A 16,152-nucleotide genomic window follows, 5' to 3' on the forward strand; every position below is an offset into this window, starting at 1 on the left:
TTCGGATGCATATGCATACGAAAGCTTATGCTCTAATAAATTTGTTAGTCTCTAAGGTGCCACAAGTACTCCTGTTCTTCTTTTTGTGGGTAGTGACGATGCTGAAAGTTGGCACCTGAGTCAGAGTTTGGGCACAGCCCTTCAGAGCAAACATAATGTAGGATATAGGAAAGACCTTTCAAAAGCCTACTTAGACATTTCTGACTACTCACCTCTTTTTGTGGGAGGGGAGGTATCTTCACAACCGAGACTTTTTCTTAAACCTGGCATCCTTTCTTCAGTCGTTCAGTCCTCTTCACTTAAATTTCCAATTGGAAAAGAGAAGAAGGGAGGGATAATTTGTGAAATGTTGAAATAGGTTAACTATTTGATAAGGATAGAAATGTTGTCTTTCTTACTCCCCTCTAATGTTCATGGGAGTTGAATCTGAGATGACTGAGACCCCCATAAATAAGACTCAGAAATCACCAGTCACAACTTGAAGCATCTTAAAGGAGTCTGCTTTTCATAAAAAGCTGAATTACTCAGCTTCACCCCCCTTTAAAGGATGTCAGGTTGGACACCCAAAATCTGCTAGTTCCTCTTGAAAACATTGGCTGTAGAGACATTCTATGTCTGACGTTGATGCCCTTTAATCATTCAGATTTTCTGCTGGCAACTTTAAACTAACCTCCTGAAATTTTCTCCATGATTTCCTCTGTGAACTTCTTGTGATCTAGGGACTGTTATCTCAAACACAAACAAAGCCTTTTGCATTATGCATCTCGTTCTCCCCAGGAAGGACATTGTAGTCTTGAGTGACACAAACACTGCCTGAAAAGATAAGCTAATCTCCTTATGAAAAGAATGCAGGCTGGTATTTTATGAATGTTGATGGCAGATCCTAAGGGATGTGTGCCTGTGACTTTCCAAAAATAAGTTGGAAAAGAAGATGAATGCGCTCAGGGTAAAGCTAAAGGGGGAAATATTGGAAGGCAAAAGAAATGTTATTGTAGGTGTCTTCATTTGAATTATGCACTTGGGGAGACCTAAAGAGAGAGAGCCTTTGCACAAGTGAATATCTCAAACTTATTTCACCAGAAATATTTAATCAGATGTTCATCATGCCTGCTTGTTTGAGTTAAAATAGATTCTAACTTTTGACTTGTTATGAGCAAAACTAGAGGGATATGGGTTGGTGGCTTTACGTAGATGAAGATGCATAAAAGCAAACATTGAGTTAGTGTCTGGCAATGGTCAGTGCCATTTTGCATTTGGATGACAGCAAAATATCTGCGTGTGGTGTGTGATGTTATAAAGAGATGCAGGAGGAAATGGACCCATGACATGGATTTCTTCTAATGGAATTGTAATGGCTGGGTGGGATCTCTATCCAGCTGGTCACTAGTTCTCTGATGCTAGCTTCCATTTAGTATCTTGGAAGCTCTGCTCGAAGGACTATTTCTGGCTGCTACCCTTCCTTGTGAATACATGTGAGTCTCAACTCTGTATTCAAGTTATGGGTGGGGTAGAACAGTTTATTGGGTGGATGAGTCATGGATCTGTCTTGTGACTGCTCAACCTCAGGCAGGTTTCAGGCAGCTGCATGGAGAACATGGGGCAGGAGATACTCCAGGTCAGGGAGGGGAGGGGTAGTGTCTTTCTCTGTAAGATCAAGGCTTCTGTAGTAGCATTTGGGGAGAGAGGAAGAAAGAATGGGACAAGGGCGGGGTATGGAGAAGCTGCCTTTTGGCCTGATGACCCCCACGATTTTGGGAGTATCTTGAATTCTTCCATCTCTGAATATTGTAAGGGGCTGTTCATAAATTACATAACACAGAATCGTGTTATGTAATTTATGGACAGTCTGTAAAGTGCAAGGCAACAATCTGTGAGCTTCTGGCTGTTCTGCAATGAGCCTGGCCGCTTCTAAATGCATCTGGTTAGAACACTCTCTTCTTTCCAGCAGCATTCATGCTTAGCCAGGGGAGTAAGGAAGTGGTGGGGAGAAGGAGATGGGGTTGTATCATGGCTAGAAATGAGCGAAGAATCAATGGGAGGTTTTTGGTTCTTGTTTGGTTTGAACTGAAACTGAATTTTTCAGGTTTTTCTTGCTAAAATGAAAAAAAAAATCATTCGGGTCAAATGCAGCATTTTGAATGTTAATTTCAAAACAACATTTTCTAAACAAAATGTCTAATTGAAATGTTTTGAAATGTCTGAATTTTTTAAAGGTGTTATTTATTTATTTATTTATTTTTTTTGGCCAAAACTATTCATTGAACTTGACCTGATTCACAAATAGTTTTGGTGTCCCAAATAATATATTATTTGCCAAAAAGTCCTTTGCCTTGCTCTAATCGTGGCTAGTATTGCTCTTCCACGTTAGCCGCAAACTGCTGGCTGGATTTGCTTTTACTGGATATTCGGATGCTAATATTTAAACTGTATTGTTAAATTTATTAACCTTAATTGGGGATATTGCAGATTATGTACCAGATGTACTTTATGACTTTTTAAACCAAACTCTGTACTTTTGGATAATTTAAGCATTCTACCCAGATGTATAGAAACCCTTTAACCTGTGTATTAGATAGTTTTAACATCAGCTTTAATAGAAATCCTGCTGGGCTGTGTGCTGGCTAATCTCGCGTTCCTTGCCTTTCTCTTCCTGTCTTCTGTCTCCCAGAACTTTTGTCTGTATTTGTCTCCCGGAACTTCCTCCATTCATCACCCTGCAGACTGGCCTTTCCCAAAAACATCAGGGCTCCCTCACAACCCCTGTCCCCTTCAGTTAAAGGCTTTCAGATATAGAATAACAGAGATAAGGCGAAAAGTGGGATTAGTGGTGGGCAAAGAACTCTTGTGTCCCAAGGCAAATGCGGTAAGTGGCCCCAGGTTTACCTTGTCCTGTCTCATGAAGCTATGGCATGATGCCTGCATAGCGGATCTGCTGCTTGTGGTAGATAAAGATGGACTAACATGTAGGTGACCGTATCCCAGCAGATGAAGGAATGAGTGTTCCCCACAAGCTTTCTGTAGAGATGTGGGCATCAGAGCTGATCGTACCCTTTATCTTTGTCTGTAGCGCCAACATCTTGCATTTTCATGAGTTGAACTTGAGACCCGGATCTATCGACCTTTGCACAAGCCTTGGTGTCAGATCAGTTTGTCAGAGGGAGCCCCGATCTGTAACAGTTAGAAACTCCTGAACATGCCCAGGTTCACAAGTCACTGTCCAAGAACAGCTCCTGCCAGCTGACACAGCCAACCTACGGGTGTCTCTTGACCACACATTGCCCTGAAAGATGCCATCTGCAGGTCTGCCCAGCCTTGGGGTTGGTGTTCTGTAAGTCAGTAATATGCCTGCAGGGACAGAATCCTAAACAAGGAGGGTGTCTGCTGGGCATGAGTACCTTGTGGGGCAGGATTATACGGGATCCCTGGTGTCCCTGGACCACCAATTAGGAATCCGTTCCCTCTGCTGTTGGAGGGTCACCCCAGTAGTGCAGCCAAGAGGGATTGGCAGCACAGTCAAGGAGCAGGCTGGCCTGTAGCTGGGGCAGGGGGGAGGGCCCTCATCGTACTGTTGCATATGGTGCTAAGGGAGGGAGATGCTCCCAGACCAAGGAAGAGGGAGCCAGCCTAGGAGGACTTCCCCTTCAAACTCAGGCCTAGGGTGACCAGATGTCCCGATTTTATAGGGACAATCCCGACTTTTGAGTCTTTTTCTTATATAGGCTCGTATTACTCCCCCACCCCCTGTCCCAATTTTTCACATTTGCTGTCTGGTCACCCTACCAAGCCCTTAGAGTAACTCAGAGGCAATGGGCCCTTTTTGGAGTTGACGAAGTAATGTTGCAGCCTCAAAACCCAGCCAGTAACCCTGCGAAGCTCTGGACCCAGAGGTGGTGATGCCACAGCGGTTAATGATGACGAGCGCTGTGAGTTGAAGTGAGCTCAGCCTGCCGAAGCCTGGGTGGATGGGGATTTGCTCTTGCACGTTGCATCATTCAGTTGATAATTGCTTGCAGCTATGTTTAGTTCTTAAGCTTTCCTCATGGAATGTCACCTTGCACCTTGTCAGCTTGTTGGGGGTCCATGTTAGGTTAATGGCACAGCGTGGCCACATAGTTTGGATATATGGGTCTAAAGTGTCTTCCCCCAAAACATAAAATATTGCAACTCCTTTGCAAAATTCCTGATGCCTGATGAGGTTTCCCACTTGCTGTTCTAGCATGGGATGCCCTTAATATTCTATGACAGGTTTCAGAGTAGCAGCCGTGTTAGTCTGTATCCGCAAAAAGAACAGGAGTACTTGTGGCACCTTAGAGACTAACTTTCTTAATATTCTAAATATCTCCATCTTAAATCTACCACTCCACTTACAAAAAGGCCACTGTTCATGTAGAGCTGCACAAAAGCAAGCTTGTGCCAAAGATTTACTAGCTAAGTAGTGGTGATCCACTCATAAGAGCAATTTCCAGGTTTGGGCTGAAATCCTCTGGGATTCTGTCACCAAACAAAGAAACCCCCAGAATCCTGTGTGTGTGTGTGTGTGTGTGTCTGTAGTAAGGATCATGGAGTGCAATTTAAGTGTGTTAATTAGGAGAGGTGCAAGTTAGTTGTGGAAACCAAGGCTGCTTGTTCATGTCAGGGAACGTTGTTGGGGTGGAAGGGGATGTAGTTTTCGTGGGGAGTGGAAAGCAAGTCTCCGTTGTTTTATTCCTGGCACAGCCATTGGACAAATCCGTGCAGCATGCTAGATAGGTTCACCTGGGTATATCTCACCCGGTCAATTGCAGGGGCCTCGGTCATTAGTGCACCTCCATCTCTGTTATTTACCTGTGGCACACAGTAATGCAGTGTCCTGGGGGCTGTAACACTTCAGTCTAATCCAGGTTACTGGGCTCAGTGCTGGGGTAACTGGCGGGGGTTTAGTGGCTTGTGATGTGCAGGAGGTCAGAAAGATGATTTGGTTCTCTCTTCTGGCCTTAAACTCCTGATACTTCTCTACTTCCCATGTGTGTGTTTAAAAGGGGATTAATGTAATGCTTAATATGTATAAGAGCTTCCGACCTTTTGATGAGAGGCAATGCATATGTGCAAAGGATTGTTTTCAATACAATTGTGGGGACTATACTAACAATTGTTGACAAAAGGTACCAGGCAACTTGGGTTAAGGTCAGTCAAGTAAAATCTTAGTGTGTTGTGTAAAACTGGCCTCGTCCTAAAAAGTTAACCAGTAACTAACTACACTGCAGAGTTACCTTCAGTTTTAATATTACTGTACCTCTTCTTTCCTTTTAATTGGATTTAAATTCATTTTAAAGTCCTGAATTTCTCCTGGGTTAGGGCTGTCAGGTCTTGTTAAATTGAGTCCTTCATTCTAATCCTACCCATCTGGTAAATTCCAAGTTAGCTTTTATTACTAGCTCTCTGGCAATAACCGGCATTGTGCGGGAAACGCTCCGTATGTTATGCTAGCGGACTGCGGTGCCTACTGAGCTGTTAAGTTCTGGGACTACTACAAGACTTGGGCTTACCCTGATAAAACGTCTCCACACTCCCCTTCACACCAGAAATGTTTGTAGACAGATTTTAGTGTGCTGTTCAGAGGCTATAAAAGCTGGAGACCACTGCCCCTGATTTATAGAGGGGACTTGTACAGCGAATGCAGGGCTGTCGCCTTTGTGAGTGGCGCAGCTTTGGGAGAGCCTCCGCGATGGGATTCTTTAGCTCCTGCTACAAAGCATCTGGGAGAGCAGAACTAAATATGCAGATAAGAAGCACACTCTTCAGCTTGCTTTTGAAATGCAAGTCAGCCTCTGAATTTCATTTCTTAATCCTTCGCTTCCAGTTAATTATGATGCAGCCTTAATCGTGTTTTGCTCCTTTATTTCCTTTAATGGAAGAGCTGGTTGCAATGTATAATCTTTCTGGGAGCAGACTGGGTTCTCTAACAGTAGCTTTTCATTCTGTTAACCCTCGCATACGAATGTGTTGTTTAAATAAAATACTTGTTGCCAGCCAGGACTCCTGACTGTGAGCTAATCGGCACAGGAGCTCATTTGGGAATGTGAATCCTTCCTAGGTGAAATTCCTGGGTTAGTGCGACCCGGAATTTTCATATGTTCTGTTCTTGTTCTTCTTGCCCAAGGAAACGAGGGTCCAAAATGAGCAAGAACATTAACTTACTGCAGCAACTGCCTGACTTCTGTTCACTGTACAGACTAAAAACAGCTGGGCAAACCTGACTTCACTTCCTGTTTTTCCTGCAATCAGTTTTCTCTCTGGTCAGATGTAGATTTTTTTTTTCTTTTTAAATAATTGACACTGATGAATGGCTTGTGTGGACACCTTGCTGTGAGCCTTCTAGTGTTGCAGGGCCTGACAGCCTGTCTATCCCGAGGACCAGTTGAGACCACTACCGTAGACATAGTGCACTGATGTTGCACAAGGCTTGCACAAAGGTAAGCAGAAGTGGGGGAGTGACTTACTGCACCAATGTAGCTATGCCAAAGCAAGAATCCCCAGTACGGAGAGCCAGCCACTTTGCCCGTCCTGCTGTGCATCATTGTCACAAAATTGCCTGAGATTAAGAAGCTTTATGGGATGGGAAGGAGATTAGCAATGTTCTCGTCAGTGTGGGTATCAGTGCCCACTCTGGAGAATAGGGGAACATCTTTGCCTTTTTTCTTTGTATGCTGCTCCTCTTGTCCTCTCCTGGAATTCAGTTTGACTTGACAAAGTTTTGCTATTTGGGCACAATGCAACTGCACTTTCAGGCCCTGCTTGTACAGCTAGGCACTGGGAATGGGACTGGTCCCTACAAACACAGTTAGAGCTCGCACAAGGCATTATTCGTTCACGCGCTGGCCCAGTCTGTTTACAAAAAATTTGTCTGGCAAGTTACATTTTTGCACATCTAAATTAGACTGCCTTAGGCCTTTGAGGGGGGGCCTGGGAGGGCTCTGAGCACTTTCAACCTGTCATTGTCTGAAGAAGATTGGAGTTTTAGAAATTCCTATTTTAATCTGTCTTGGCCCAATAACCTGTTAAGTGAGAGACAAATGAAATGGAAATCTCTAGCTCAGTGTGATCTCTACTCATTTTTATCATTGATGACAGGCACATAAAAGCTGACCTAATCAAAGGTGCTTTGTCCCCAATTCAAATTAAGCAGGTCAGTGTGAGAGCCAAGTCCTCCTGCATTAGTGCTAGAGAGCACAGTACCACTAACTAGTTCCTTTCTCTGCTTAAAAAGCTTCCTACTCCTAGGACTTGTCTACACTAGGAAATTGCATCACTTGATCTATACTAGTCTAGTTAAAGTGGTACACCCCCTGAGTGTATTTGCAGTTATTCTGGTATAGATATTTCCCTTCCTGTGTGAAAATGGGAATAATGGTTTAAGAAACCCTTGTGCTGGTATAACTGTATCCACACTACGGGTTAGTGCTGATATAACTATTTAGGATTTAAAAAAAAATCACACCCCTAACAGAAATGGTCTCACAGCACAAAACGTGTGGAGACTAGGCCTTGTTATTTTAGGGTATGTCTACACTGGAAACCTCAAAGCGCTGCCACGGGAACGCTCCCACGGCTGCGCTTTGAAGTGCGAGTGTAGTCGCCGTGACCGAGGGGATTAGGTCCATGCGCGGGGAGCCTGTCTACACTAGCGCTTTAAAGCGCTCAGACTTGCGGCACACCCCTGAGCCAGCAAGTTAGAGCACTATAAAATGTAAGTGTAGACAAGCCCTTATTTTTAAAGGGACTGGACAGTTATTGCTCTTTCTTTGACGTGGTTTGTTTTTAAAGCCAACACTGCAAAATTCTGGCTGAGCAACCAACTCAGAAGTTTCACTGCAAAAAGAAAACCACCTCCATGAGAGGCGTACAGCTCTTACCGGTGATGTGCAAGTGAAGACACGTTCTTCCTGTTTACATAGCTTTTAGCCTCTGCAGGATATCCCACAGCGCCTAGGTGACCGCTCTGGCCAGCAGCTCAGCGGCTCTGATGCCAGGTAAACAGACATCCTCGCCTCTCCCTGTAAAGCCCCTGGAACTTTGAAACTCCCCTTCCTGTTTTCTTGGCAAGTGCTCACTTATCTGGCCAGGTGACAATGGCTGCTCCACAGGATCCCCTGCTTGGAGCAAGGTTGAGCTACCGGGGGCCGATCAGTGTTTGGGGAGAGGCGGCTGTGCAGGGACCCGAAATGCCCTGCGATCACACACCCCTCTTCCCACAAGACCTATCCTCAAAATGTAGAGAGATGCACTGTGGGATAGCTGCCCTCCGTGCCCTGCTCTCATCGGTGATGGAAGTTCTGCAAATGTGAACACTCTCTGACACCTGTGGAAGTAAGTGAGAACGCAAACCAGTGTTTTTTTTTTTTCCCCACTGGTTCCCTATCGCCATTGAAACTGACAGTGCAAAAACTCTGCAAGTGTAGACGTAGCCTTAGAGAGGTGAGTGCAATATCACTACTGTTTCTTCCCATGGCATGGTGAAAGTCGGGGAAATCTTCATTTGCACCTACGTTGGTAAACTTTTGTGAACATTTTACCAGACTGGCTTAAATTATTCCTGTGAGTTGAAGGAATCTCCGTTTTCCTTTTGACTGGGCCATGAACCTGCATAAGGACAAATCCACATGCCTCTGTCCACATCATACACTGTACTCCCCCTCCCTGTTTGCTTCCGGGAGAAGAATACAGTCTGGGCACAGCCTGGGAGCCAGGAACCTCAAGTTCTAATCCTGGCTCTGACAAAGATTTCCAGTATAGCTTTAGGTAAGCTACTCTCAGTTCCTGTTAACCTGTCTGTAAAATGAGTCTAAGGCCTGGTCTAGACACACGTTCTTGTACTGGTATAACTATTTCTGTAGCTATACCAGTATGACCTCATGGTGTGGAGATAGTTATACTGCTATAAAAGTGCCTTGTATTGTTTACTATCTATTGTGCCATGCCGCTTAAAAGGGGGGAGGGTGGGCACGTGTGTTGATTCACCAAAGCAGGGAAAAATCCTCTTTAAAAAGGAAAAATGGCTTGTAGTTTACACCACTGAACAAGGTGCAAAAATATGGAAGCACTTCTTTAAATGGGACTGTCCTTGAGAAACCTCATGCTATCTTACAATTAAAATGTTCAGGAAATAGTCTGCCTTCACTCTTATTGACCCGCAGAACACCTCTTTGCGAGAAGAGGGAGAAAGAGTCCTATGCACAGGGCAGCTGTTACTTGGTGAAGTAGAAATGCTGATAGAAAGCCCAGGAATGATGAACTGTCTCCAAGAGACAATTTGAAAAATTGTCTTATTACCTTGCAGGGAAAAAATCAAATTAAGCTGTGAAGGTGGCGTGCCTGGCTTTATAGAAAAAAACAAAACCCTGCCTCCTGCAGGATCCGCACAGAAAGCTCGTGGCTGTTGTGCTTACAAAATTTGTGTAGGTTAATCCCTTGGGGACAGCCTTATCTCGGCAGGTATGCAGCAAGTCAGTGTTTGACTTCAGGCTACAGTGCTCAGAATGGTCAGGGCTGATGCTGCTTTGGAAGGCACGTCTTCCCCACCCCGTGTAGTGAATTGTAATTAATAAGGGATTAGACAGTGAGCTATCACTGAAGTCCTGACCCAAGTCTTCTATGGGCACAGGGAATTTAATATGTTATGCAGATTATAAAAGAATGGGGCAGACTCTTAGGATCAAAGAATCCTGTAAATCGGAGATGGTAAAGAACTGTTAGGTCATAGTACGTTTCCCAGCCAAGGCATGTTTGTTCCCTCCAGTATTTATTTTCTGTTGCTTTGTTCAACCTAGTTTTAAACTACCTAGTTCTTGTTTCACAGGAGGCATTCAGTGCCTGATCACTGAGCCCTCTGTGGCTAAGTTATAATTGCCATATTGTGAGACTCAAGGACATGAAGGCATAATTCCTTTAAAAAACCCTGTCCCTTTTTTAAGTTCAGGCTGAAAATAGAATCGCTACTTTATCGAGGGATTTCAGTGCTCTTCGCTGAGTGCAATTTGGCAACACTGCCTACTCTCCATACCAGGGCTAACGCAAACAGTGATTGTGTGGCAAAGGATGCGTTGTTATGGACACTGGGTAAAATGATGCCAGATGTGCTCTGAGTGGGGTGCCCTGTGCCAGGAGTGCAGCTGGCACTTACACACACACAGACCTCTGCTTCCTCTTGTCTGAACACTTTTGCACATGGATCTTAAGTGCTGACAAATATGCCGTGCAACAGGCCCAAAAATGCAGTCTCTGCTCCAAAGACCTTCCAGCCGAAGAACAAACCCAAGGGGTGTGTAACTTGGAGGGGATCGAGTTGTTTTTTTCGTGGGTGGGTGTTGTGAAAGAATCCTGGAGGGATTTGAATGAAGAGGGTAGTGGCTGGTGAAATGGGTTTGTAAGGTCTTCTCCGTGCACAAGGAAGCACAAAATGACAGAAACAGCCAGAGTGGGAGCGCAGTTTACATCCTAGTCTGGATAAGGCCCCAGCGATATTCAGGTATGATGACAGCACAGTAACATGTTTGAAAAGTCTTAGTCTAGACAAGGCTCCAGCCTTTAAAATGGGCTAGATTGATTGAGCTAAAGCGTAGGTTCCTCGCTAGCATCGCAGTTGTTGTCCACAGATGGCCTGAAAGCAGCCCTGCGTAAGTAACACTCCTTTCACGCTCTGCAGGTTTTCTACATCCTGCAGACTGTGACTATGGTGCAGGAAACACATCAAACGAGGCTGGGTGTCCTCTGAAAATTCTGCTCTAGGAGCTTATTAGACCCCTAAATGTGTCTGTATCTGGAGAGTCTCCGCTAATTCTGGGAATATCAGCTGTTTTTTGTGTGAATTAACTCCTTCCCCCACCCTCCAGCAGTTTGTCCAGCTGATTGGTGGGCATTCCTCAAGTGTAAATGCTTATTCCTGTTGCGTCCTGAGTTATTACATCACGGCACTGCAGGCTTATTTTGTGGTAACTGAAATAATTACTGCTTAGTAAGGATGAGGCTGCGATGTGGTGACATTTATGTGATTAGCTAATCACACATTTCTTTTGAAAGGCAGCCCATTCATGTCTTCCAAGCCAGTTTTTAGTGGGAGGTTAGAAACACAATCTCATAGTGGAAGGCAGTTAATTACCTTAATCATTAATTTGTTTTTTCATTGGTAGAGGGGGGGGAAGAGGAGAATTTGCTCATCATATTAAAATGGATTCAGCTTGTTGAACCCTTTCTGCCACTATGCAACAGATAATAGGCGTTTTGTGTGACAAGTTCTCGTGAGTGCAAAAAGATGCAAAACAGACGGGTTCTCTGAGTGATAGTGACTTGACATGACATGCATACGCCGATGCCGCAATATGAGCAGAACATACTGTTTCTCCTCACTTCAGACCCTTTGGGTAGGTAACAAGGCACCAGGTCAAACCTCTATCCTCGAAATTTATGAAGGGTATGTCTACACTTAAACTGCTGCAGCAGCACTTTTGTAATGCTGCACCGGAGATGCTGGGGTTCTTCCATCGGTAGCTAGGTTGACAGAAGAATTCTGCCATTGATTTACCCCGGGGGGCTGAGGTCAGCGTAACTACATGTGGATTTTTCACACCCCTGAGAGATGTAGCGATGCCAATGTAAGTTCTTGGTGTAAACCAGCCCTTAGGTCTGAGGCTGTGAGCTCTTGGGCGCAGGGATCTTGTCTTTTTTAATATGGCGGCACAACAGGTACTGCAATGGGGCCTGATCTAGAGTGGTATCTCTAGACAGACTGGTGTGAGAGAGTGCTTTGTATACTTCTGAGTATCAGGGGTACTAGAGCAAGCGTTTTCAGCTTCCCGGGTTATTGCCGTTACAAGGGTAGGCACGAACCGTGTGAAAATCCTTATGTAAATGTGAAGTTTGTGGGAAGGAACCGGAGCTGGGGATGGGTGCTCATTGTCATTATACAAATCCAGATAAGACTGTGCAAAATTTAGCCACAGACTGGGGCAGCTGGTGAAAATAGATGGCCCAGTGCAGTTTTGCATTTCAAGGCAAACAGCAGTCACGCTTATGGGCTCTACAGATGGGAACCTCCTCTCCCTCGAACTCCAGGAGGGGTTTCCTAGCCGCCCCCTGCAAGCCTCGCCTCTCCAGCTAATGCAAGGGATGCTGTCTAGGCAGAGAGCAAAGTCACCTCGCAGGAACGTTGCACAGTATTTCCCTTCAGAATAGTGGTATTAGGTGCCCAGCTCTGCACTGTTGAGTTGCTCTCTCGAGTAACAGCAGCCATCTGTACATCTCCAACAGACTTCTCCAAGGTGCTCTTCTTTCCACCTAACTTTAATAATCCACGTGCTTTCATTGTGCCCAGGGCCCCGTGTCCAGTTCTTTGTGGGCCGCCATCACAGTGGCGTAGCTGTCCCCCTTGCTAGCAAGCTGGATAGACTCAACAAGAATTGAATGGAGATAAAGAATGAATTACCCAGTCACCTTTGGAAAACAGGAAGGGGGAGGTGTGCTTCAGGCCAGCAAGGTGTGGTGTGGGGGGGGAGCTTTCAGTCCCACTGTCCAAGTTATACCTGTGGTGAAGAAAAAGGGAGTTTGTCTCTTGAATTGTCACTGCGGCACTTTGCTCATGCATTACTTTCACCAGAGCTTACCTACACTTGAAATGCTACAGTGTGGGTAATACACCCCCTGGAGAGGTTCACTCCACCGACTCCGCTTAACTACCATGCTTGGGGTGTGAAGCTTGGGGTGACCTAACTTTTAGTGTAGACCAGGCCTCAGTAGAGGACAATAAAACTGGAACTTTATCTCTACCTCTTGCTTAGCCCTTCCTTGTCTAGAGTGGCTGTCTCTGGATTGATAATTCTGGGTTTAAAGGCGAGGCTGGAAAACTGTTCCAGGAATAAAACCTCACTTTCTCGCCCAGCGCTGACCTGTTTCCCCTGTCTGCACTGCTGATGTAGTCACTTGCCATTTCCTTGGCGCTCTATTTACTGCTGGCCACTTGACTGAAGTAAGGCATTTGATCCGTCTTCTGGGGTAGGCCCTGAACCTAATTTTAAGAGTTGGAATTCTTGGAGGCCTCAGTATTGAGCAGGAACCAGCAGTTTTGTATTGGAAGTGATATTTGAGACGCCATCTAAACTGGTCCAATCCTGACCATGCCTCATGTTCCCTGCCTCTTGTGCACATAGGAATCTTTGTTCATGATGGGGGAGGCGGGTAGTGACTGAGCACTACTCAGCAGGTTCACTTACAGGAATTCAGAGCGATGCTGATGTTGATTTCAGTGGCGTTACACCCACAGGGAATTGACCAATGGTATTCTGCTTTTGCTTCCTTACCCTGTAGAGCTCACGTTTGCTGCACCCTCCTGGCAAATGGAAGCAGTTCATAACTTCGCTCTTTTACTTGAAGGTCTTTTAAATCAAGACCGGTTTTAAAGGCTGGTCGGGTTTTCTCTCACTACTTCACTAATCCCTTTCTCTAATTATATTACTGACGTTGCGAAAAGACGCAGAAAGATGGTGTGGGCTGGAATGTAGCCAGGAAGCTGCATTTTAAAAAACAGTCCACTGTCTGCTCTTTTTATTGACTGTTCGGATTTGTAGAATGTCCCAGACTCTTGGCTCTTTCATGTGAATGTCTATAAAATCCACGCTGTACCCAGAATTCATAATGGGACATTAGCATAAGCTGCTTTGCCTATCCTGATAATTGTACCCTGAACATTTGAGACCCGCTACTCTGACCCCTACTGATGCTCAGAAGGATCTAAAGCATGTTTAAAAAGCGGCGACGTGGATATGTGCAATGCTGGGAATGCTCAGACTCGTGACCGGTGTTCTGTATAGTGCACTAACTTGCCTACCAGAATTTGGCTAGGCCCCTGGGCTCACTCCTGACTGGCAGTGAAGTGTGCCATAAGGACTTCTGCAAGTGGTGGGGCAAAGTAACCTCTGTCACGTGCCATGGGGGAGAAGGGATCTGCAGTGCACCCTCCTCCCCCAAACCAGCCCCAACACGGAATTCTGGCATTGAGGTGGAGCCCAAGCCTTGGTGCTGCACTTAAATGCCCATGGCCGCTCGGCCCGTCAGAGGGCAGCACAAAATGAACAATATATGCGGTACCGTTGGCCTTCCTGTGGGTCGTGGCTCACCCGCAGCCTCGCTCTTGTCTCTGCAGCAATGGCAGCCATCAGAAAGAAGCTGGTGATTGTGGGAGATGGCGCCTGCGGGAAGACCTGCCTGCTGATCGTGTTCAGCAAGGACCAGTTCCCTGAGGTCTACGTGCCGACAGTCTTTGAGAACTACATCGCTGATATCGAAGTAGATGGAAAGCAGGTAACTTTCCTGGGGGTCTCAGGCCACCTGCGCTTGTCTAGCGCCTGTATTCCCAAGCCATGGACAATCTCCGCATGAGGGACCGTGCGCTCGGCAGATCTGCTCACTTCCCCTCTGGAATGTTTGTCATGTGCGCTCTTCCCCTCCATCCCCCGCTTCCTGCTAAGCCGTCTGTCGAACGACTAAACTCATCCACCTGTCCTGATGCTTTGGCCATGGCAGCCTGGCTCCTCAAGCCCTGTGCCAGGCATTGCTGTCGAGACTATTCGAGGTCTCGGCTATTGACCGTTTTTCTCCAGGACTTCCGAGAGGAGGAAGTCTTTCAGTGGGGGAGGAAGAGAGAAGCAAAGGCCGACAGGCTGCTTCCAGCAATGCTCTCCTCTGCTGTGAACTGCAACCCAGCATGCAGTGGCAAGCTCAGCAGGGTGCCTGTCCCTCTCAGGGATTGCTGGAGCCCCTGACCTGTAAGCAGAGAACTCAGTGACACGCTCCCTGATTAGGAGAATCCTCCAAAGGAGACCATGCTCCCCACCTGCCCGAACCCAGACACCCGTAGCTCCCCAGTCAGGCTGGCTATGGAGCATTGCTCCCTTTGGAGTAGACTTGGCTTTCCAGGCCGTTTTGCAGCTGGTGATATAGCGCAGGGGGGTTCTTGAAGGTATTGCTGTACAGCAGCCCCATAAAATATCCCGCATAGCTACACTATCAATTACTGGGCCCACAGACGTGGATTAGGGAGCGGGCGTTGCCTGGTCACCTTTAAATCTACCAGAATTAGCAAAGCAACTTAATTGTCTTAACGGAGAAAAATGAATTGCTTCCCTGCCGGAGAGAATTGCCATCATTACAGCATGAGGCGGTTTGGGAGGGTAGGGGGTCATCTGTTATGCTGCTGACGTCTTTAAATCTCTCCTCCTCTAGGTGGAACTGGCCCTTTGGGACACGGCGGGGCAGGAAGACTATGACAGGCTGAGGCCACTCAGCTACCCAGACACGGACGTTATCCTCATGTGCTTTTCCATCGACAGCCCAGACAGTCTAGGTAGGATCACTGGGGCCAGGGTAACAAACGTGGGGTTTAGGAACTAGAGTGAACTTCACCCTTATGCACAAGGCAACTTGATAAGTGGGTGGGCCTCGTGCTGCTGGCCCTCTGCGCAGGGGTTTAGTTCACTCTAAACAGGACTATTAACATCTTCTTCCAAAACCGTTAAGCACAGGCTTGGATTGAGAGCACTTTGCTTGCAGTCTGCAGAGATGAGTCTGGCCAAAAGCCTAGAATAGCCTTGAGAGGAACAGAAAAGTTCTTGTTAGCAAACAAACTCAGCACTCAATAGACTTCGAATGTCACGGCATCACTCCTGCCTGGCTTCTGTAAGTCAGCTTCTTCCTCGTGCACTTCTCCAACAACCTCCTCAGCTGTGAAATAAATAGAGCCCTGTCAAAATAGCTCCATGCCCTTTCTGCGTCCATTCCCTCTGCAGCACCTTGGTGCAAACCCGAGTGGGTAGAGAGGAGTCTTACACTTGACAACGTAGGTGTTGACGGATTCGGGTATTGTTCGGCAATGTCAGAGCGAATTCCAGCGGATACGCTGCCCTGGCTTTCGGGGATAGGGCCTGGTGGCCAAAGTGCCTTAGCCATTCTTGACAACGGCTGGGGCTCCTGAAGAGAGCAGTGTGTCAGAGCTAGCCCTAGTTGCTTGCCAGGTCTTGATTTCAGCCTGGTCTCCCCTGTAGCCAAAGGGCGTACCATGCGCTCTCTGTCCTGCTCTGGGCTTCAGCCAAAACCTACCCTGCTCTTATACATAGTGTGTTTGCTTAC

At 46.3% G+C, this 16,152-nt stretch overlaps 1 protein-coding gene across 1 annotated transcript in view; it reads left to right on the forward strand.

Moving 5' to 3' along the window:
• Positions 1-16,152, forward strand: part of RHOC (ras homolog family member C) — a 32,865-nt gene that overhangs the window by 13,435 nt on the left and 3,278 nt on the right. Inside the window, exons 2-3 of the mRNA XM_005303544.5 lie at positions 14,171-14,328; positions 15,250-15,370. Coding sequence (XP_005303601.1) covers positions 14,173-14,328; positions 15,250-15,370 — 277 coding nt within the window. The 5' untranslated portion in view covers positions 14,171-14,172. The remainder of the gene's footprint in view (positions 1-14,170; positions 14,329-15,249; positions 15,371-16,152) is intronic.

The sequence above is a fragment of the Chrysemys picta genome, chromosome 4 (genome assembly GCF_011386835.1).
Source record: "Chrysemys picta bellii isolate R12L10 chromosome 4, ASM1138683v2, whole genome shotgun sequence".
NCBI classification, from domain to species: domain Eukaryota; kingdom Metazoa; phylum Chordata; order Testudines; family Emydidae; genus Chrysemys; species Chrysemys picta.